This window comes from Mycteria americana, chromosome 6 (genome assembly GCF_035582795.1).
Source record: "Mycteria americana isolate JAX WOST 10 ecotype Jacksonville Zoo and Gardens chromosome 6, USCA_MyAme_1.0, whole genome shotgun sequence".
NCBI lineage: Eukaryota > Metazoa > Chordata > Aves > Ciconiiformes > Ciconiidae > Mycteria > Mycteria americana.
This window is the reverse complement of record NC_134370.1, coordinates 17703678-17721859: the sequence shown is the minus strand read 5'-3', so window position 1 is coordinate 17721859 and position 18182 is coordinate 17703678. Positions and strand designations below refer to the sequence as shown.

At 36.1% G+C, this 18182-nt stretch overlaps 1 protein-coding gene across 1 annotated transcript in view; it reads right to left on the bottom strand.

The window, feature by feature from the left end:
* LOC142410907 (adhesion G protein-coupled receptor A3-like) overlaps window positions 1–18182 on the bottom strand; it is a 294504-nt gene that overhangs the window by 50128 nt on the left and 226194 nt on the right. Inside the window, exons 13-14 of the mRNA XM_075504087.1 lie at window positions 2342–2549; window positions 1202–1410 (exon numbers count right to left, since the gene is read on the bottom strand). Coding sequence (XP_075360202.1) covers window positions 1202–1410; window positions 2342–2549 — 417 coding nt within the window. The remainder of the gene's footprint in view (window positions 1–1201; window positions 1411–2341; window positions 2550–18182) is intronic.

The following is an 18182-nucleotide window of genomic DNA, read 5'->3' as shown; positions in this document are numbered from 1 at the left end:
GAATATTTGATGTCATCAAATCTTAGGAATCTTAAATTCTTAACAATTCTGGAATGGGTGAAAAAATGTTCAAGTAACTCTGAGGGAAATCAGTTCTTACGAAGTGGACGATAATATCCGCATTTAACTCGTGGGTGCCACAGCCTTGTGCTATGATTGGCTGCCATCTGGGCTCCATCTGACAGCAGCAGATTGGTATTCTCTGCACACGTCCTCGCAATTCCTGTCGCCTATGTTTGCTGTCCCTTACACATACACACAATACATTATTTACTCAACTATAAACATTTCTGTAATGTACACAAGCAGCATCTACAGTGCAATCATGCACCAGCATTCAGGATCAATCTGGTATTAATAGTACACATCTGGCTAATCTTTTTACAACTGGTTTATAAAAAATATTTTTAATGGTGCAAACATTTTCTCACCTATATATGTTAGAAACATTTTTTGTTTGCTTTCCTTTATTCTCTGAATAATAACAGGTCATTATTGCACGCCTAATATTTTTGCTTTCATGAAGGTAACTTTCTGTTAGGCAGGATAGTTAAATAACTGCAATGGGAACTGTAAGTGTGACTGAGAACAGACCAAAGCAGGCTGATGTGTTAGCACTGCACAGAAATATTTTTCTTCATGAACAGCAAATTCGTAAGAAGGCTATCAGCATTGGTATACGAACTGGAACTCCTACAGGATCAACAAGGACAGCACTGTCCTTACTTAAAAGAGCAGAAGATGTTATTCCTCTCCATTTATTAAATGATTCAACATTGCGGTATGCCTGCAACTAATTAGTATGATCAACACAGTGCAGGGCAGGAACAAAAGCAGACCAGCCTCTGAGATGTGCTGATGTAAAAGCACATAGGAGTATACATTTTTAAACCCTGTCCTATAATTTATAACCATTACATCCTAATCGTTCCTTGATGGAACTTTCATTTGTAAGACTGAATTTGATGTCATTTCTGATTAGGCCTGTCTCTGGATATTAAAACTGACCACCAGGTTTATTCACTTACTAGCAGTTAAATAACTTACTTTCTTTAAGACTGTCATATACTAAACATAGAAAACAGAAGGTCAGTTACTGACAAGTAAAAATGATACAGATGCATGTAAAAAGAACATATATGTATGGCAAAAGAGAGAGAGAGAGACAAATATAGGTATATTTGCTAAGTCATATACTTACCATTAGCACTGCAAAGTTACTGAAGTGTGTACTCTGAATGGTGGTAATATTGCCTGCAGAACTAATTATGTGGCACCCTTCTCCCCACCAGCCTCCATGTCCATCTAGAAGGTCAAAATCCCAGAAGGCTGCAATAGGGTCTATACCCCGTGCGAAGTGCCTCAACCCTATAGTAAGAGGGCTGGTGAGGTTTCCAAAACTGCACCCATCTGCAAAAGCAACAAACTGAATCAGAGAGATGGAGTGGAAAACCCTTTGTTGATGAATGCTGTCTAAAGAGATCAGATACACTAAACTATGGGGAAAAAAGCAATAGACATATACTCTTAATGGTCAAAATCCAGGGAAGTGCTCACATTCAGAAAAGTTTGCGATAGTATAAATAAATCTGAATATTTCAGTCCCATAATGTGTCCAAATGATCTAATCATCCTTCACAAAGCAGATCTTTTTTTGTTTCAGATTCTTCAGTTACAACCAGTGTTACACTATTGGCCATGTAACTGCAGAAACGGCTCAGTTTCATGGTATGATTAATAGCTGAGACAATTCCGCACTTTGAAAGTCACATTTAAACATTTAAAAAATGTTAATAGAAATGAGAGCACTATTCAGTATCAAATAAAATTAGTAAAATTGCCTGGGTGAATAATTAATCAAAATAATGACTCACTAGCACATACAATATATCACATTTAGACAAAAGCCTTTAACAACACCTGTTTTACATCCACCGTATCAGAAAGTATACTAGTGAGTATTGATACATGCAACAGGGCACTACTCCCACTCCAAAAGCCTTATTTTTATCAGTGTCTAGGACATTAACATTGCAATTTTCATTGTAAAGAGTAAAACAAGGTTCTTTCCTATAGCACCGTGCTTTAAGAAACAAGCATCTGTAACAACACTGTCAACAAACAGTAGTCCAGAATTTGCATTCTAGTCATACAGCATGTGCATTTCTTTATTTGCAGGATAACTGGAATAAAATCATGCAGATAGGAACAATTGCAAACATTTGTACCAAAGAAAGAGGCTGTTTCCAGCCTCTCAGCACAGTGTATACTCTACTCCTCTACATAATCAAGTATACCGTAGCTTTTAGATTAAAGGAAATAATGCATAACAACTCCTCACCTATTTTAGCAAAAACAGCTGGTGTGGCAACCGTCCTACGTTTCCCATCATCTGCAAGATTTGATGAGTTTCCTGTGCTAGGAAAGAGTTTTCCATTCCGAAAGACAATAAACTGTAGCTTGCAAGTGGAGTTATCAACAGATTGCCAGGCTGAAGACTGAGAGAAGACAGACTGTGGCAAATGAACTGAAGCTACTGCTACAGCATTCTGTACAATGAGAAAAAAAAAGAAACATTTAAAATGCAAATCACAACAGGGTTGCTTTCATGATGTTTTAAACTCCTGTACAAGAAATGTATGCTGCCTTCCTTTTCCAACAGACTGGAAGCAACCAAAGAAGCACGAGCTGTAACCATGGGAATAGGACCGGTACAGTGCATATTAAAAGGGAAAACGTTTTGACTGAATGTGAGAGTCTATATGGTCAAGCTCCCTGCTGCAGAGGTGAGAATGGTTCTTACCGTGCCTGCTAGAGGGTCCATCAACACTGCAGATCTGATTTAAAGAGACAACCTCTACCAGGTTTTCTCCTTCACTTAAAACAGAATCAGACAACTTACATTAAAACGTTTCTCTGAAAGGGAACTTAAAGAGAGTAAAAATAATTTTATTAATACAAAAAATTACATCAGCAGAGAACTGCAAGTGCAGTAAACAACACATTTTATGAATATGTTTTTCTTGCTTCATATAAGGAAAATCAGTTAACTCTGTGTTTTAGTAATGCAGGATTAAAAAAAATATTACAAGCACTAATGTAACAGAAGAAAACAAGTCAGCACTAGGAGAAAATGAATGAAGACTGTCAGATCACTATAATGCTTTCGAGTTGTGAGTGTGTTATACACCCTTTTACAAGCAGATAATCCCCTTACAGCAGAGCTATAAAATACACCAAACATTATGTTCTGAGGACTTCACTCATCAAGCATTTTTTTCTGCCAAAGTAGCAAACTAATCATTAAAGGCTGAGATATTTACAAGAAAAAACAAATGATGAGCAATGGGAAAATAAACAGGGAGTCTGTCCTGAGCCTTGAAGTGAAAAGTGTATGTATTTAAAAACAAACAAACTACAAAATGTTCTAATTTGCATTTCCCCCAAGGGCAAAGTATAGCTTCTGTGCACATAATTTACATAGATTATCACACAGTTTCCTCATAGCACATGTGCGCTACCTCTTTGAGAAGTAAAACAATAATCTTCACAATCATGTAAACAAACATGACATTAATATATGTCCATGCGCAGGGAGAAATATACATGTGAGAGGTACAACAGAGATCAGCGAACTAAAATTACTATGAGGCATCTAGTGACCTCATGATAAATATGGGAGAAAAGCATGAGTCGTCTGTGATGTCATTGGGATGCTTAAATAAACAGATAAAAGCTTCTGTACAATTTTCTCTTTATTACCATGTATATTTTGGAAAGGTTTTGCGGTTTTAACAATAAAAACGCCAAAAATTCCTTTTTAAAATAAGTATTCAATCTAGGTGATGCCACTTATTAAAAATACTCAGGAAAAAACAGAGCAAATAGCAACAGGACATTTCTACATTAGATTTTAAAATTACTGTGAAGGCTTTAATTGGAATTAACTGAGCTAAACATCAAGCACTCTTCCTTAAGATTTCCACTGCCTAATTCACTAAAGCTGTCATAGTTGGCTTTATCTCACGCTTCTGAAAAAGACATATTTTACTCTATGATATCCCAAAGTATATGCTGTATATACTGAACTGTATATGCTGTATATGCTGTTTATGCTGAACCTCTGATGATACCATTTTGGCCATAAAATCATTATCAATAAGTATGTACAGAAATTTTTAGCAGTGGCATTTGGCAAACCCCAGATCACTGTTGAGGACTTACCTGGAGATGTACAGAAGTATAAAAGAAGTTACAGTGTGATTATATTTATATTGGATTTTTATTATTATTCTGTGCTGGAAAAAGCAATGACAACGACACATTAAATTACGCTAATTACTTATTATACACAAAAAGAGGAAGCTAGAAGCATCTGAATAAGCTTATGATAATGAAACCAACAGCTAAAGGCACTGGAATAAGCAACGATGTGCTGTAACTTGACAAAAGCAGTCCTACACAAGCCAGCGAAAACAACAGGTTTAGAGCACTTTTGCTAAGAGGGGAAATGGACTAATTCATTGTGCTTCTCCAATTTCTTCTCTATTGGGACTTACTGATACCAAAGGGAAAATGTAGTAGTGTACTCAGAGCTTGGCTGTGAGACTGGGGAGGCGCAGAGAAGGGGCTGCAGAGAGCTGGCGCGCAGGTCTGATGACAGGCCCCACAGCTGGGGAAAGACCAAGGTGATGTCTACCCCTCACCTCCTCACTATCACCCTGTCTCTGCCCACACAGAGACCCCTTCACTACGTAGCGTAAAAGAAAGGAACCTGATCACGGCGCCCCAAGTCTCTACCCACAGACTACAGCTTCGCCTCACAGCGGCAAAGTCAAACACAGTGAAGAAAAGCTGTACGCAGCCTACAAATGGATTTAGTGTGGACTGGCCACACTCCTCGGGCCGACGGAGCAAAGCTCACACGTGCAGCAACGCAACATCAAATTACTCACATGACAAAAAGATACATTTACAGAAAACGGTTTCCTCGTTAGACTTCAGGAGAGTGTTTTTCCCTATTTGTCTCCTCAAAATGTACCAAGAATATGAATACCCATAACATTAACTATTTAATAATCCTCGCTAAATAATGTCTACAGTCACTTCCTGGGATACAGTTTAATTGTGACGACTGTCCTACGTATACCTGTTATTTCAAACAATCTCTTCTGAGTGCAGGCAGTCTGGTGGAGCGAAGGGCAAAGGGACAGGGCTGTTCCTTGACTGGACAAATGTACACGTAAACTCAAAGTACTCACTGCGCATCAAATATTTACTTTACGTAGAAATTCCTCAAAATTAAACATCAAACTGTCTGCTACAGCAACATGCCTGCCAACAAGTTCCTGTGCTAGGATATTAATGAAAAATGCACACATTGAGAGTGCCTACACATTGACAATGCTGTTTAAAAATATGAATAAATATTTGTGAACAATTTTTACATCTAAGATATGTGAGAATCTTCTTTTCAATAGCATTAGTCATTATTCACAGGAGAGGGATGATCTGAGCACTCAGGCAATGCTTATTATTGTGGTAGAGGATGGATGGAGCCTGACTGGAGGCTCAGTCTTGGATTCTGCTAATCTTACACGTAGTGATGAGTAAGTAGTTCATCACTTGCCTCAGTTTCCCTTGCGTTTGGCGAAATAAAAATGATGGTATTTCTTTTGCTTTCTAAGGTGCTCCCGAGTCCAGAGATTAAATGCAATATGGGAACAGATTATTACTAATACCAGTGACAGTGACATCAAATTTTGAGTGAATGACTGTGCTTCAGACCTTTCAAAATCCACATAAATCATCTCATTTTAAAAAAATTTATTTAGACACCATATCACCTCATCACATAAAAACTGACATTTCTGAGCGTGCTAGTGGCAGCATCTCAGGAAGCTGCTCCACCTCTAAGAGGGGAGAAAGAGCACTGGAGACAGAATCACCATCAAGTGTCCTGCATGGAAGCTGCAGCTTTGCAATGACACAGGTCAGCACTGGCATCTCATATTTTCCCTGGAAAAGCTTAGAGTTTGTGTCAGCAATTTACTAGTTAGGATTTACACATTCTGTGAGCATTTTCAAAACAGAATGTCAATAATCCCTTCATGACTCCATTTCACTTTTAGTCCTATTAACTGGATTGTACTGGCATTCATTAGAAAAAGGAAATCCTGAACGTACTGTAGATTTTTCTAAGGAATAATTTTCTGCTGGAAAATGCCAGTGTTTTAAAATGAAAGCTATCCACAGACATCCACCCATTTGTGCATAAATATGATAGAAACGCTGCAAATTCAAAACCTCCCAGGTATCTCCCATGTCATCTGCCCAGATATTAAAAAATCTGCTGTGTGACCTGCAGCCAGGGAAATAGGGCTTATCAGCTCTAAACCAGCTCTGAGGATTTTCCAGGAGGGCTCCTAGGACTCCTGGCTTCCAAGACTTCTTGGAACCTGGGAAACTTTCCAAACAGCCAAACAAAGGTTGTTTTGAACACCCTGAATCATAATTTGGAAAGTACAGTTTTGTAAGTACTTTTGAAGTTTCATTTTTTGTTTCCATTTCAGAGCTAATTTTTCTGTGTGTGGAATTTTTCAAAATATGTGAGGAACAGAAAAAACACAAATAAATCCAACTGTATACCAAAAGTTTTAAATTTGAATGGAAAACCTAATTCTAAAGAGAAAATGGTCCTCAGGATATTGAGAGCTACAGACTCTTGACATTTTTGCAGCTCATGCATGTGTGACCCTTATTAAAAACATTTGAAGGGAAAACTGAAAGATTTAAAGTGAAGTTTTTCCCCAGGCAATTTTATTCTGGTCAGCAGTCCATTCCTTATAATCAATGCTAGCATTTACAAGGAGTTTTTAAGGGTTCAGGGAAGACAGCCTCTTGCCTTAGGTGCCTTTGTGATAAGTTGGCCCTTCTACTTTCATGATTCTTTAAAGAGACCCGCTCCCATTTTCAACATTGCTTCCCCATTATCTTGTTCTATTTGCCTAAAATTTAGCATAATATTGAGAGACCATACCCATTATCGGATAATCATTATCAAGGAAGCTACTTCGTAACCACTGTGAAATGACATAAATCAAATTATTTTCAGTAGCTCTTCCTTGTGTATGCCTTGATACTAGATTGATTTTGAGTTCAAGCACAGTATTTCTGTTTGAGATAAAATATATTTCACAGGAAAGCCTCCAATTTTGAGTTCTCCGAACAGTCATAAGGTGTATTTTTCCAGTCAGCAATTTCCTTAACTTAAAAAACAGCACCTTAACAAGAGGTCAGATGAAAACTGGAGGAAAAAAAAATAAGGAGTAAATGAAATCACCTGAACTCCTGGGCAGAGAACTGGAAAAGCAGCTCCACTGCTTCCAGATTTTAAAGAATCTGATGAGGTGTTTTATAGATTCAGATGCAAGACACCATATATTATATTATTAAAGATCCAGAGGTGTTGCCAAAATAGGCACAAACTATATAAAATTACAGTAGTAGTAAACAAAAAGTAGAAACTAAGCTATATGGGTAATAGCCTATATTACTAAATACGTACTGACTGAGTTAACAGTGTGGTCATCATAATAAAATCAAGCAAATAAATTATTTATACATATACAATAGATTTTACTTAGGCCCTCAAACAAGACAGCAGCTCCTTAGAAGCAACTGAAGATTTCAGTTTGGAGTTTATGTTAAAGGTTTGGCTGTTAACATAACAAAAATGTGCAAAATTGTTTTTTCAGCGGTCTCTCCTGGTAGATATTTAAATAACACTCCTTTGGAATTATCTCAGCACATGATATATGAGGTAAGGACAGGCATTCAGCCCAGCATTGTGGGGCTTTAGCTACACTGTACATGAGTACTGATCTCTTTTTCTGATAGGAAAGGTATCAACAAAAACCCCCCAAAATTTAGACTATCTGGGAAAATGCCAAATAAAAGTTTTGGAAAAAGAATGGAAACAGTGCCAGTTTGAAGCAATATGGTTATACAAGACACATACATAATGACAAACAATTTGACAGGTCCTCAAAGAGATAGGATTGATTTTTTTTTTTTTTTAAATGGGAAGATACCAAGCAAGGAAAGTCGGAGATCCCCAGCCACGTTAACTTATCTACATAACCTTGGTCCTGATTTACACAGTTTAACTACCCTTTTTAGACTGCTGTTTAAATATAAGTCTGGAAAGGATCAGGGATGACTAGCAAGTGAAAAGCAACATTTATATAGATTCCTAGAGAGAAATGAAGAGGTACCTCCAAAAATGCAACATAAAATCACCTGGCTATTGAGATGAAATTGCTAAGCATGTTAAGATTATTATGTGATAAAGTCATTATGTAGTAATGCTGCAGTCCACATCCATCTCAATATCTGGAAACCTAAGTACAGAGTCCAAGATATCTTTGTTCTAGCCAGGCATAAATGCTGTTTTAATGCAGAGTGAAAATGTGGCAGCAACAAGAAATATAGGTAAATTGTATGAAAAGGTACAAAACCATCTTAATGCGTGTTTAAAGGTCTCACTAACTGATAATAAAAGTTTTCTAGAGCCATGCTACAGAAATGTTAGATTTAGCAAATAGCATGGAAATTTTAGAAAAGCTGGTAATATAAAATACTCTTGGAAAACCTGGTTGTCAGAAACCCTTTTCTAATAAAAGCAAAAAATAAATGCAATCTCCACATCAGGATTTTGTATTTCAAATTTGAAATCTTGGCAAACTCAGGAAATTCATTGATAAAAGTTAACGGGACTTACAAGATCAAGAATGGATTAGCAGATCAAAAAGGACAATGAGTATAATCAGAAAGCCTATGAAAAGGAAAAAAACCCACTGATCAGTGAAACAAAATAGTATTTTAAGTTTCAAGAAATGGATGGATACAGTGATAATTGCCAAAAACATTTTACATGCAGCAGTAAGTGCTTCAGATCTGTATTAAAAAAAGGACAAGGAAAGAAGTAGAGCTGCCACATAGAAAGAATCAGGTAGAGATAAAACTAACTAGAAAAAAATCAGATAATACATTTTTTATTTAACCTCAGTGAAAGTGTTGATGTTTACATGGAGACAATGTTAGGATCAATAATGAGAGCAAGAATATAAAAATTACCACAAATGTCAAAGCAGAAGTCAGTAAGAGCTGAATATTGTCATACAAATCTTTGAAAGAACTGACACATGAAATCAAAGGACAATTATAATTTTTTTTTTTCTAGGAATCTACCAAGTCAGTCATAGAGCAATGAGAACTGCTCTGTAAAACGATCTACAGTTAGGGTGAATGAGTGAACCAAGTTTAGGATGTAGATAATGGTATAGATCTATGCACGAATGAACAACTTTATTGCACAGTTCACGACATCACTCACAGCTACTGCTGCTGTATTTGTCTGCTTCTGTGTCCAAAGACGGGCTGCTTTTAATGAGTTCGAAAGAGTTGACTGGTAAATTGCATGAAAATGTGGTGTCCTTTAGGCGCTTCTATATGACCACTATGTCATTGTTTCTGTGTTCCAGTGTGACGCATTGAAGTTGCTTATGCATTCATGCATTATTCCTCCAAACCATATGTCATCATTTAGGACTTCATTATTAATGCATCCATGCAAATACGATCAGAAAATGTAATACTTTTTTTCTAAGAAAAGGAAAATGTGTGGAATTCTACAAGTAACAACTGACCTGTTAATCTGACATTGTGAGGGAAAAAGAGAAAGAGAAAACAAAAAATCAAAGAAAAAGATAACACAAAGGGAGACAGGGTAGGTTTACCAAAGGTAAATAATGCCAGACCCACATGATATTCCTCCTTGATAAATGTTTTTCTAGACAAGGCAATAATACAATTCACCTCATTTCTTTGGTCTTCAATAAAATATTGGATGCCACATAGAAAACTGTTAGCTGAGTTGAGACATTGAGAATTAGTAAGAAATAGTGTCAGGTGAATAAGGAACAAGCTAAAATTGATAATACAGTTATTTACTTTGAAAGGGGAAGACAGTCTGGAGTCAATATATCCAAAGTTTCTATGAAAATCAGTTTGGGGACTTCCAATTTTCATTTGATGACCTTGAAATAAAGAGGAATGTCACCTAAAACAATGTTCAAAATCATATGTTTTACAGATTTATAATGAGAATTTCTATTATAAGCTGGTGAAACAGACCACTTTGGAAAACAACAGACAAGGAAAAGGACCTGAAAGCACTGGTTGATAACAGGATGACTCAGAGCCACTATGCTTTAACAATTTAAAAAAGACAAATAACATCCAGAACATACAACATGATGCATTTCCATTAGACGGGGAAATACTCTGATTTTAAAGGCCTAATCAGAAATATGATACATGATTTTGATCAACTGGGCTCAGGAAAAATCAGTCCAGAACAGAATGGGTGTAGAGGATGGTTAATAGGGTCACCATTAGAATGTATAATTTGTTTCACAAGTGCAGAGTAAAAAAGTTTAGCTTTGTTAGCCTAGCAAAATGAAAGAAGAGGCTGTGCCTGCTGTCTTTAAAAATACCAGAGGAATAGCATCTAGGGAGGAAGAAGAGTCATGTGAGCAAATAACCAGCATGAGCACAAGAACAAATAGGACATTGGTCAAGAGCAAAAATGCAGACTTAAAAGTATGAAAATGTTTCCTAGCCTTTATACAGAGACGACAGGATAGTTTTCAAAGATTATGGACACACAAAAAAATTTACCTACTCTTGAGAGAGTATTTGAAAACTTTATGATAGCATTACACAATGCAGTTAGAAAAGTTTTGGTTTATTTCTCTGTTTTACAAGAAGTGTCTAAAATTCCTTTTGAGGACTCATGAATTCCCTAAGTAAAGGAATTCCTGAACTTCTTAATTCTACTTACACCCCCAGTATACAGTTAATAGAGTTTGTAAAAATCTCACTAAGAAGAAAAAGAGTTTAAAAAACTGTACAGTCATGGTAGATTCAAGTGACTCACATCTGCAACAAAAGGACATTGAGCATGGAAATGATATTACCATTTTTTTGAGAAACAAGAAAAAATTCTGCACACATGTAAGAGCTGCAGACAGTCAGCAAACTTGAAAACTGAGCCACTTATTTAATGTAGACACCTATTTTAGAAATCTTAAAATAAATGTCTAAAAATAGAACAATTAAACACAGATCTCACATGGAACAGTAAAAAATTAAGACACAGGCATATTTCTATTACTTATCTTTGTACTATTGGTTCTTGAATTTGAAGAGATCTTTAGCACTTAAGTTACAAGAGCTCCGTCTCTTATACTGCGTGATGGTCAAGACAGCAATATCCATCACAGATAACCGTTAACTACTGACACTTAGATGAACATTCCTAATATAGAAACACATAAAAATGGAATCATCCTAATCGCTACACTACCATTCCTAAACAAGAATTCCAGATTTACTCTACCTGAAATAGCATATATAAAATGAAGATACCCTTCATTTGTGGTAGCATCAGTAGTAGAACTAGTGGGTAACCTTGTGGCTCTGAATAAAAGACAAAATCCTTTCTTTACACTGTTGGATCGGCCAGCAATCTCCCATACATTCAGACTGCACCTATAGGTAGGGCCATAATACTTAGACTCTGATATTGTGGTGACTTCAAAGAAAGCCTTTGAAGCAACTCGAGTATCAGTTGAAACAGGTGATTCTGCAAAAGCCTCAGAAAACATAATGAATCTGCAGACAACCTCAAACATTATTGTTCCAGTAGATACAATGTAAGAACAAGGATTAAGAACCACATTTGTAAATGATTTACTGCTGATAATTTGTTAGTATACTTTTGTGTATTCCAAAATTCCACATCAGCAATCTCATTTTAAAATGTCCAAGTTTTACCCAAGTTTTCACCTTTTATGGTAATGTATCTTTTGCCCAAATGTTGACAACAGGAAAAACACTGTAAAGCACAACAAAAATCAATAATGAAGGAACAACATTTTATCAGTTGAATTTTATATAAGAAACACAACACAATTTTGTTATAATGTTAATTATTAGTTTTTATATTTAATTTAGATTAAGTTTTTATTTTAAGGATCTCTTTAGATTTTTCAGACAGCGCTATATGACTGCTTCAATTCAGGATTCCTTATTGCAAGTCAAGCAGTCTGCAATAGACTTGCCATAATGCAGAAAGTTATGCCAGAGAATGCATAAAATTGGTCTTGCTGGGAATGTAAGAGTTCTTAAGGGTAGCTTATGAGTTTTCAACTGGAATTTAAAGGGTTTGGGGGGGGGGAGATCCTTCATGTCTTAAAGGATTTTTGACACACCCCAAAATTCACACTGTAACTTTCCGTTGTTTTCTTCTAGACCTACAGAGACTCACTGCAGCTTCGTTTTTAAAAAGGATGGCTTCTGGCAGTGCGCTCTACAGGAAGACTCACCCTCTTAGGGGTTTCGTTCACCGGGCCCTTCAGGGATGCACTAGCTCCTAGAAATACTAAATTTTCCTCTGAGCAACCTGGGATGAAGGAGTATTTTTCCTTTTTATTTAGAAGCTCAGTTAATCTTCAGGCATTAAATACGTGAGATCTTTCTGGAAAGATGATAAGCATATTCAATTTTATTATTACATTGATGAGATTATGGTTTTAATTGTTGCAGATGTCTCAGAGGATGGGATGGGCATATGCTAAATTGTTAGAATTTTTAAATATAGTCACAAAAAATATTCTTGTGAGCTGTCTAGGTGGAACATTCAGCTACATAATTACAAAGCTATCACCATGGATCTTAGGAAGGGCATCATAATTATACAGAATACCTAACTAACCAAACACCTTTTACAGCTCGTTGACCAGTGAATTCAATTATACATAAGTATCACCAGTTTAGAAGAAAGAATCATGTGAATTCTAGCTTCAGTATACTGGTATACATGAGGTTTTTTGCCATGACCACTTTTAATTTATTTTTTTGAACTAGGTGAATTGTGTTAATGTAGCCCTCATAACAGCCTTTTCTGCATGGTCTATAGCTTAGTAATTATCATACATAAGAAACTATTAGGAATAGGAAGAAAGAGAGTATTTCCCACTACTCAGACATAAAGTGTTAACAAAGATTTCTCTAAAGTTGGAGAAACACAATTTGATTAAAAGGAGAAGGGATACTAGGTGGCTTATACACATAAGAAAAAGCACTCTGTACTAAATGAAATTCATATGCATTTTAATAGAGTGCAGTATATATCATTATAGATTTTATGATTTTTCTAAAGTCTTAGATAATTTGTGTATATCCATTTATTGAATATGAGTACATAGTGATGCAACCATTAGGTAATACAGTAATTCAAAATGACTGAATATTGCAACTATTTAATCATACTAGATGATAGGATTTCTAATTTCACTGATGTGGTATTCACACTTAGTTAAGCTAGATAAATATAAAATTCGTTTAGTAACATAAGTGGGAATGTAGTGAAAAAGATTAATTCAGAAATTTTTAGTAAACTATTTTGATATAATTTTCCTGAGGCAAAGTGAGCTTCTACATTGCATATAATGTACTGAAGTCCAAGTATTAAGTGTTTTTCTGGTGCTGCCTTTTCATAAAGATGACTGCAATGAAATGCTGACATGTCTGCTTGATGACTACTGAAACGTTGCCCCTGTCTGATAATGGAGGAAAGCTGAAACTGCTGAAAATAATTTTAGCAATCGGGGTCTTTTAGGAAGTTAATTTAAAAGTTCCACACCATGAAACGGCTCAATATTCTGCAGATTTTGAATGATTTGGATATTATCCTCAGGAATGATCCCTATTGCCTATAGACATTAAACAATTCAGACCCAGCACTACTCTTGCAAGCCATAACTTGGGCAAGGCACACATTTCTAGAAGCAGATGTAAGATCACTTACTTCCTTTGCTTTTCTATATAGAGACAGTTAAGTATGTGAAAAAGAAAAGTGGTAAGATCACCTTTTCTTTAGTTCATGTATGCACAATCACACCTTCCTTCACTCTATCATAAGATACAACTTCACTATCCTCACAATAGTAAAGAAAAGTAAAGAAAATACACCTCCTCAAGAGGAGCAAATATGATTTCTTCCCTCCTTCTGTTCCCAAACTCAGTTTTCCATTTTGAAAACCTGATACATTTTAGTCTCCAACTTGCCAAAACAATAATCTACTTCCTGAATTTCAGTCACTCAGTCAATTTATTAACTTCTACAGTACAGTCAGAAAGCATGTGTCGTAAGAAGAAAGCATGTGCCATTAAAAAAGTGAGTAAAATCAGTATAGTTACACTGGCAAGAGGGAGGTTCTGAGTCACAGAAGTGTCTTAACATTTGGATGAAAGTACCCAAGGTCTCCAGACCCTTGAGTTGCATGGTGGTAAAGTGGATGTATATCAATGATGGCAAGTGACATTTTAAGAGAATTCTTATAACTGAGATGTTGAGTATGAAGCAGAAGACAGACACTCCACTACTGCTAGTGCCTGTAGTTGTTAGTAGCTGCTGCTCCCCAAAAGCTCCCATGAAAAATCACATACCCTGCTCCATAAGTCTCACACACATCTTCAGGATTCTGAGGTACCCAGTGTGGACACAAAAGACAAGATATTGAGCTCAGTATGACAATGAAATGGTAAAGTCAGAATTTCACCTTTAAAGTTCAGTTCTGGCCAAATGCAATGCTGAACACCTAGTTAGAACAAAACCAACATAGATTTGGTACATATGTTTGTGTGTGAAATAAGAGACCATAGATATTAAAGGGATTTTTCCAAGGCTACATTTACATGAGCTAGTTATCAGCACTAGTGGGTACAAATTTGTGCCACAGTGGTGATGTGAGCCTTTGTTCCTGTCTTACATTCTTGACAACTGAACAGAAAAGGAATGGATGAAAGGAGTCCATCTGGAAAGAAAGTTGTCAATTCGTTAAGAGTAGTACCCTTTTCCAAGCCATTTTATTGTTGGGTTACATACGGAAAACGGATATTGTCTGATGAATAGTATATTCCCCCATTCCTTTTTTAAAGAAACAATATAAGTTGTTCTTCTTGCAAGTAATACATTTGCAGATATGTTTTCACCAACAATCTAAACTAGAGTTATGAGGAAGCTTTGAAAATAAAACATTGTGGGATGCGTACATAAGTACATTGTTCATGGGAAAATCTGTTGTGTCGGCCCTTTGGTTCAGCCAGAAAGCATTCATAGCCACAAAGAACACTTCTACCTCCAGCTGAATCACATGTACTCTTATTGTCCTCATCATAGGTTACTAGCTTACCTGGACAGACTCCTTAGCCCAGAACGCATCTGTTCTAACAAGTGCTTAGGGACAATCTGTCTTGATTCAGTCTACTAAGTTTTTCTAAGGGATTTGTCACAGAGTTATGTGAACATCATAAATATTTGCTAGCATTATCCACAGTAAAATCCAGTAACAGCCACAATGGAAGTGAGGTCAGAGTGAACCTTCCATCAGACCATGTCTCCACCAATCTAGTGATCACTTTATATAGTCCTGTTGGTTGAAGAAGGTTGGAAGAAACTTAACTCTCATTTCTTAACGTTTCACAGATGCTAAGAAACCACCTAGGCATGCGTGCAAATTTTTCTTTATTACTGCAAAAATAGTCACTTGACATAGTCAATGTTAAGCATTTCATTTCTAAAAGTTGACTGAATTAAAATCTCAATCCTCTAGTCAAATCAAGTTTTGTTGCTCAGCTGCTACGAAACAGTGATGACTTTCTCCTGATTAAGATTTTAAAATACTAACATACATTATCAGTTCTTGTCATCAGTCATCACTACATGAAAACTCATAGTTTATATTGGGTGAGGATGGTTTTATATTTCTGGGGCAGTATGCACTGTATTGCTCTCACTCAAGTGAGCACCTTTGAGTTGAGGTGCCAATGAAGGTCACTTGAGACTTCTTATATAGTGCATGAACCCAGCTGAGGTCTGAATGAACCCCAGGAGGAGTATCCCCTCATTCCCATTCAGTGACTGTTGAGAATGAAGATTCCTAATATAATATAATACATGTCTAATGTAATAGATTCCTTTAAATACTCAGATAGGTGCTAACCTAGCTAAAGTTGGATGCTAGAGAGGGATGAAACTCGTATAGTAATAACTGAAGACTGAGAATTAAGAACTTACATCAGTCTTCTCTCCCCATTTCTTAGATCAAACAAAAGGGAATAACACTAATCTTCTTAATTCTTCCAAATGCAAAGCTGCTTTCAGTTTGCAATGTACTTAGTACAGGAGTGGATGGGAAAGCATAGCCTTTTCATTTTGCTCATGGCTTTTGAATTAAAACAAGTTTTCAAGTATTAGTGCTGCAGGGCCTGTATACTGAAAAAGCAACAGCAACATGTTCATTAAAAATAGCGGTCTACATGCCATGAAGTGTTCACTTTTTAAATCTTGTAAATTAGTTATATAAGCAGCAAATTTGCAATTTAATCAGTAGAAAATGAATTGTTTTTTATTGTTATATGTAAGCATTTGCAACGGTTTGAATATTTTTGGTCTTCCACTCTTGCTCTACTGATTTTCTAATCTTTTTCAGTAAAGGTCAATTCTTCTGGCATCAGTATATTTAATGTGTTCACAAATTTGTACCAAAGGCCTTTATTCTAAAAGGCTTCATTTTATCAGTCAGCCACATCAACAGTGTGTATAATCCAGACTTTCTCAAGGGCTTCCACTGCCAAATTTGACTGATTTTTTTTTTCCCCCAAGTGTGTTATCATTCTTGCTGAATCACTTCCAGTCTCTTATTAAACTGATATGCCTCTATTTTAGGCAGTAGCAATGTTCATTTTCTAACATAAAAACTTAATATGTTCACCATTTCACTATCTTTTTCTTCTGGACTCCCCAGTTTTACTTTCTGCATTAAATAGGATGGCAGTACTTTGCTGAATCCTGCACATGCATTTCTGGACTCTTACTACTGCTACTACCAGATGCTGATATGAGTACCTGAGTGTATGAATTAATTATTTAGGAGCAAGGATCTGAAAGAAACGTGTTCAAGGAGGGAAAGCGAAAGAAAATCAATACAGAAAAAAATGGAGTCTCTCATGCCAACTGAAGGACTAACATCATGTACAAAATTAATAACTAACAATATTAGCTGAAAGACAGTGTATTTGAGAAAAACTGGCAGAGTCCCAAATTGTCTATCTCAGCAACAAGAAAGACTTAGGGTTTTTTATCATCAGGAATTCTGAGTCCTGGAAGCTCTATATATCTACAATGATACGAAAACACTGCCTCCAAGGGCACACACTACTAAAAATTGTATTCCCATTTTTCTCTGACTATTGTCTAACATAAGGAAGAAGTATTTTTATAGCAAGTATGAGGGCCTAGATAAAACTAGAAAAGACTAATTTAGCAAACTAATGAATGGATTTTGATCCTACGTCCCCAACTACACCTCAATGACTTGTGTTTTGTTTCCTTCATACAGGACACATTACCTGAAAAGCAAAGGTCTTGTCTTGAAAACAGCATTAAATAAATGTCTCAACTTCAACAAAATGAAATAACTTCAATTAATGTCCTATTTTCTTCCATACATAAACACAAAAATAAATATTGATCGGCCACTTTGTGCTCTTCTGCCATTCATAAATTTTGATATTCCCATATTTCTTCAATACATCTACATTAAAAACACAGTGACAAATACGTTCATAAGAAAACAAAACTGTATTCACTAGTTATAAATATCTTACAGTCCATCTCTTAATTTTATCACCTTGTTGGGGCTCTTTGATGGACACACCAAAACCATATTCTCTGTATAGTTTGATATCCTCTAGCTTTTTAGATTTTTTTTAATGTCTCTGTTCAGAAGCAATAAGCCAAAAATGATGCAGTCTGCATGTCTGAACAACAGCATTTTCTTGCTTTGTAACCTTGACATGGAGAATGCAAGATACTTGTACTTGCTAAGCCATGGTCTATTCAGCATCATTGTGTTAGCATTACTCACCAAGTGGAATTAAAAACTGCACTACAGTTACCATGACAACCAGCTGTCTCCCACATACAGCATCAGTCTGAATTTGTGCAGACCATTTCTAACAATGATTTAAGTCAACAAATTCAGTATTGC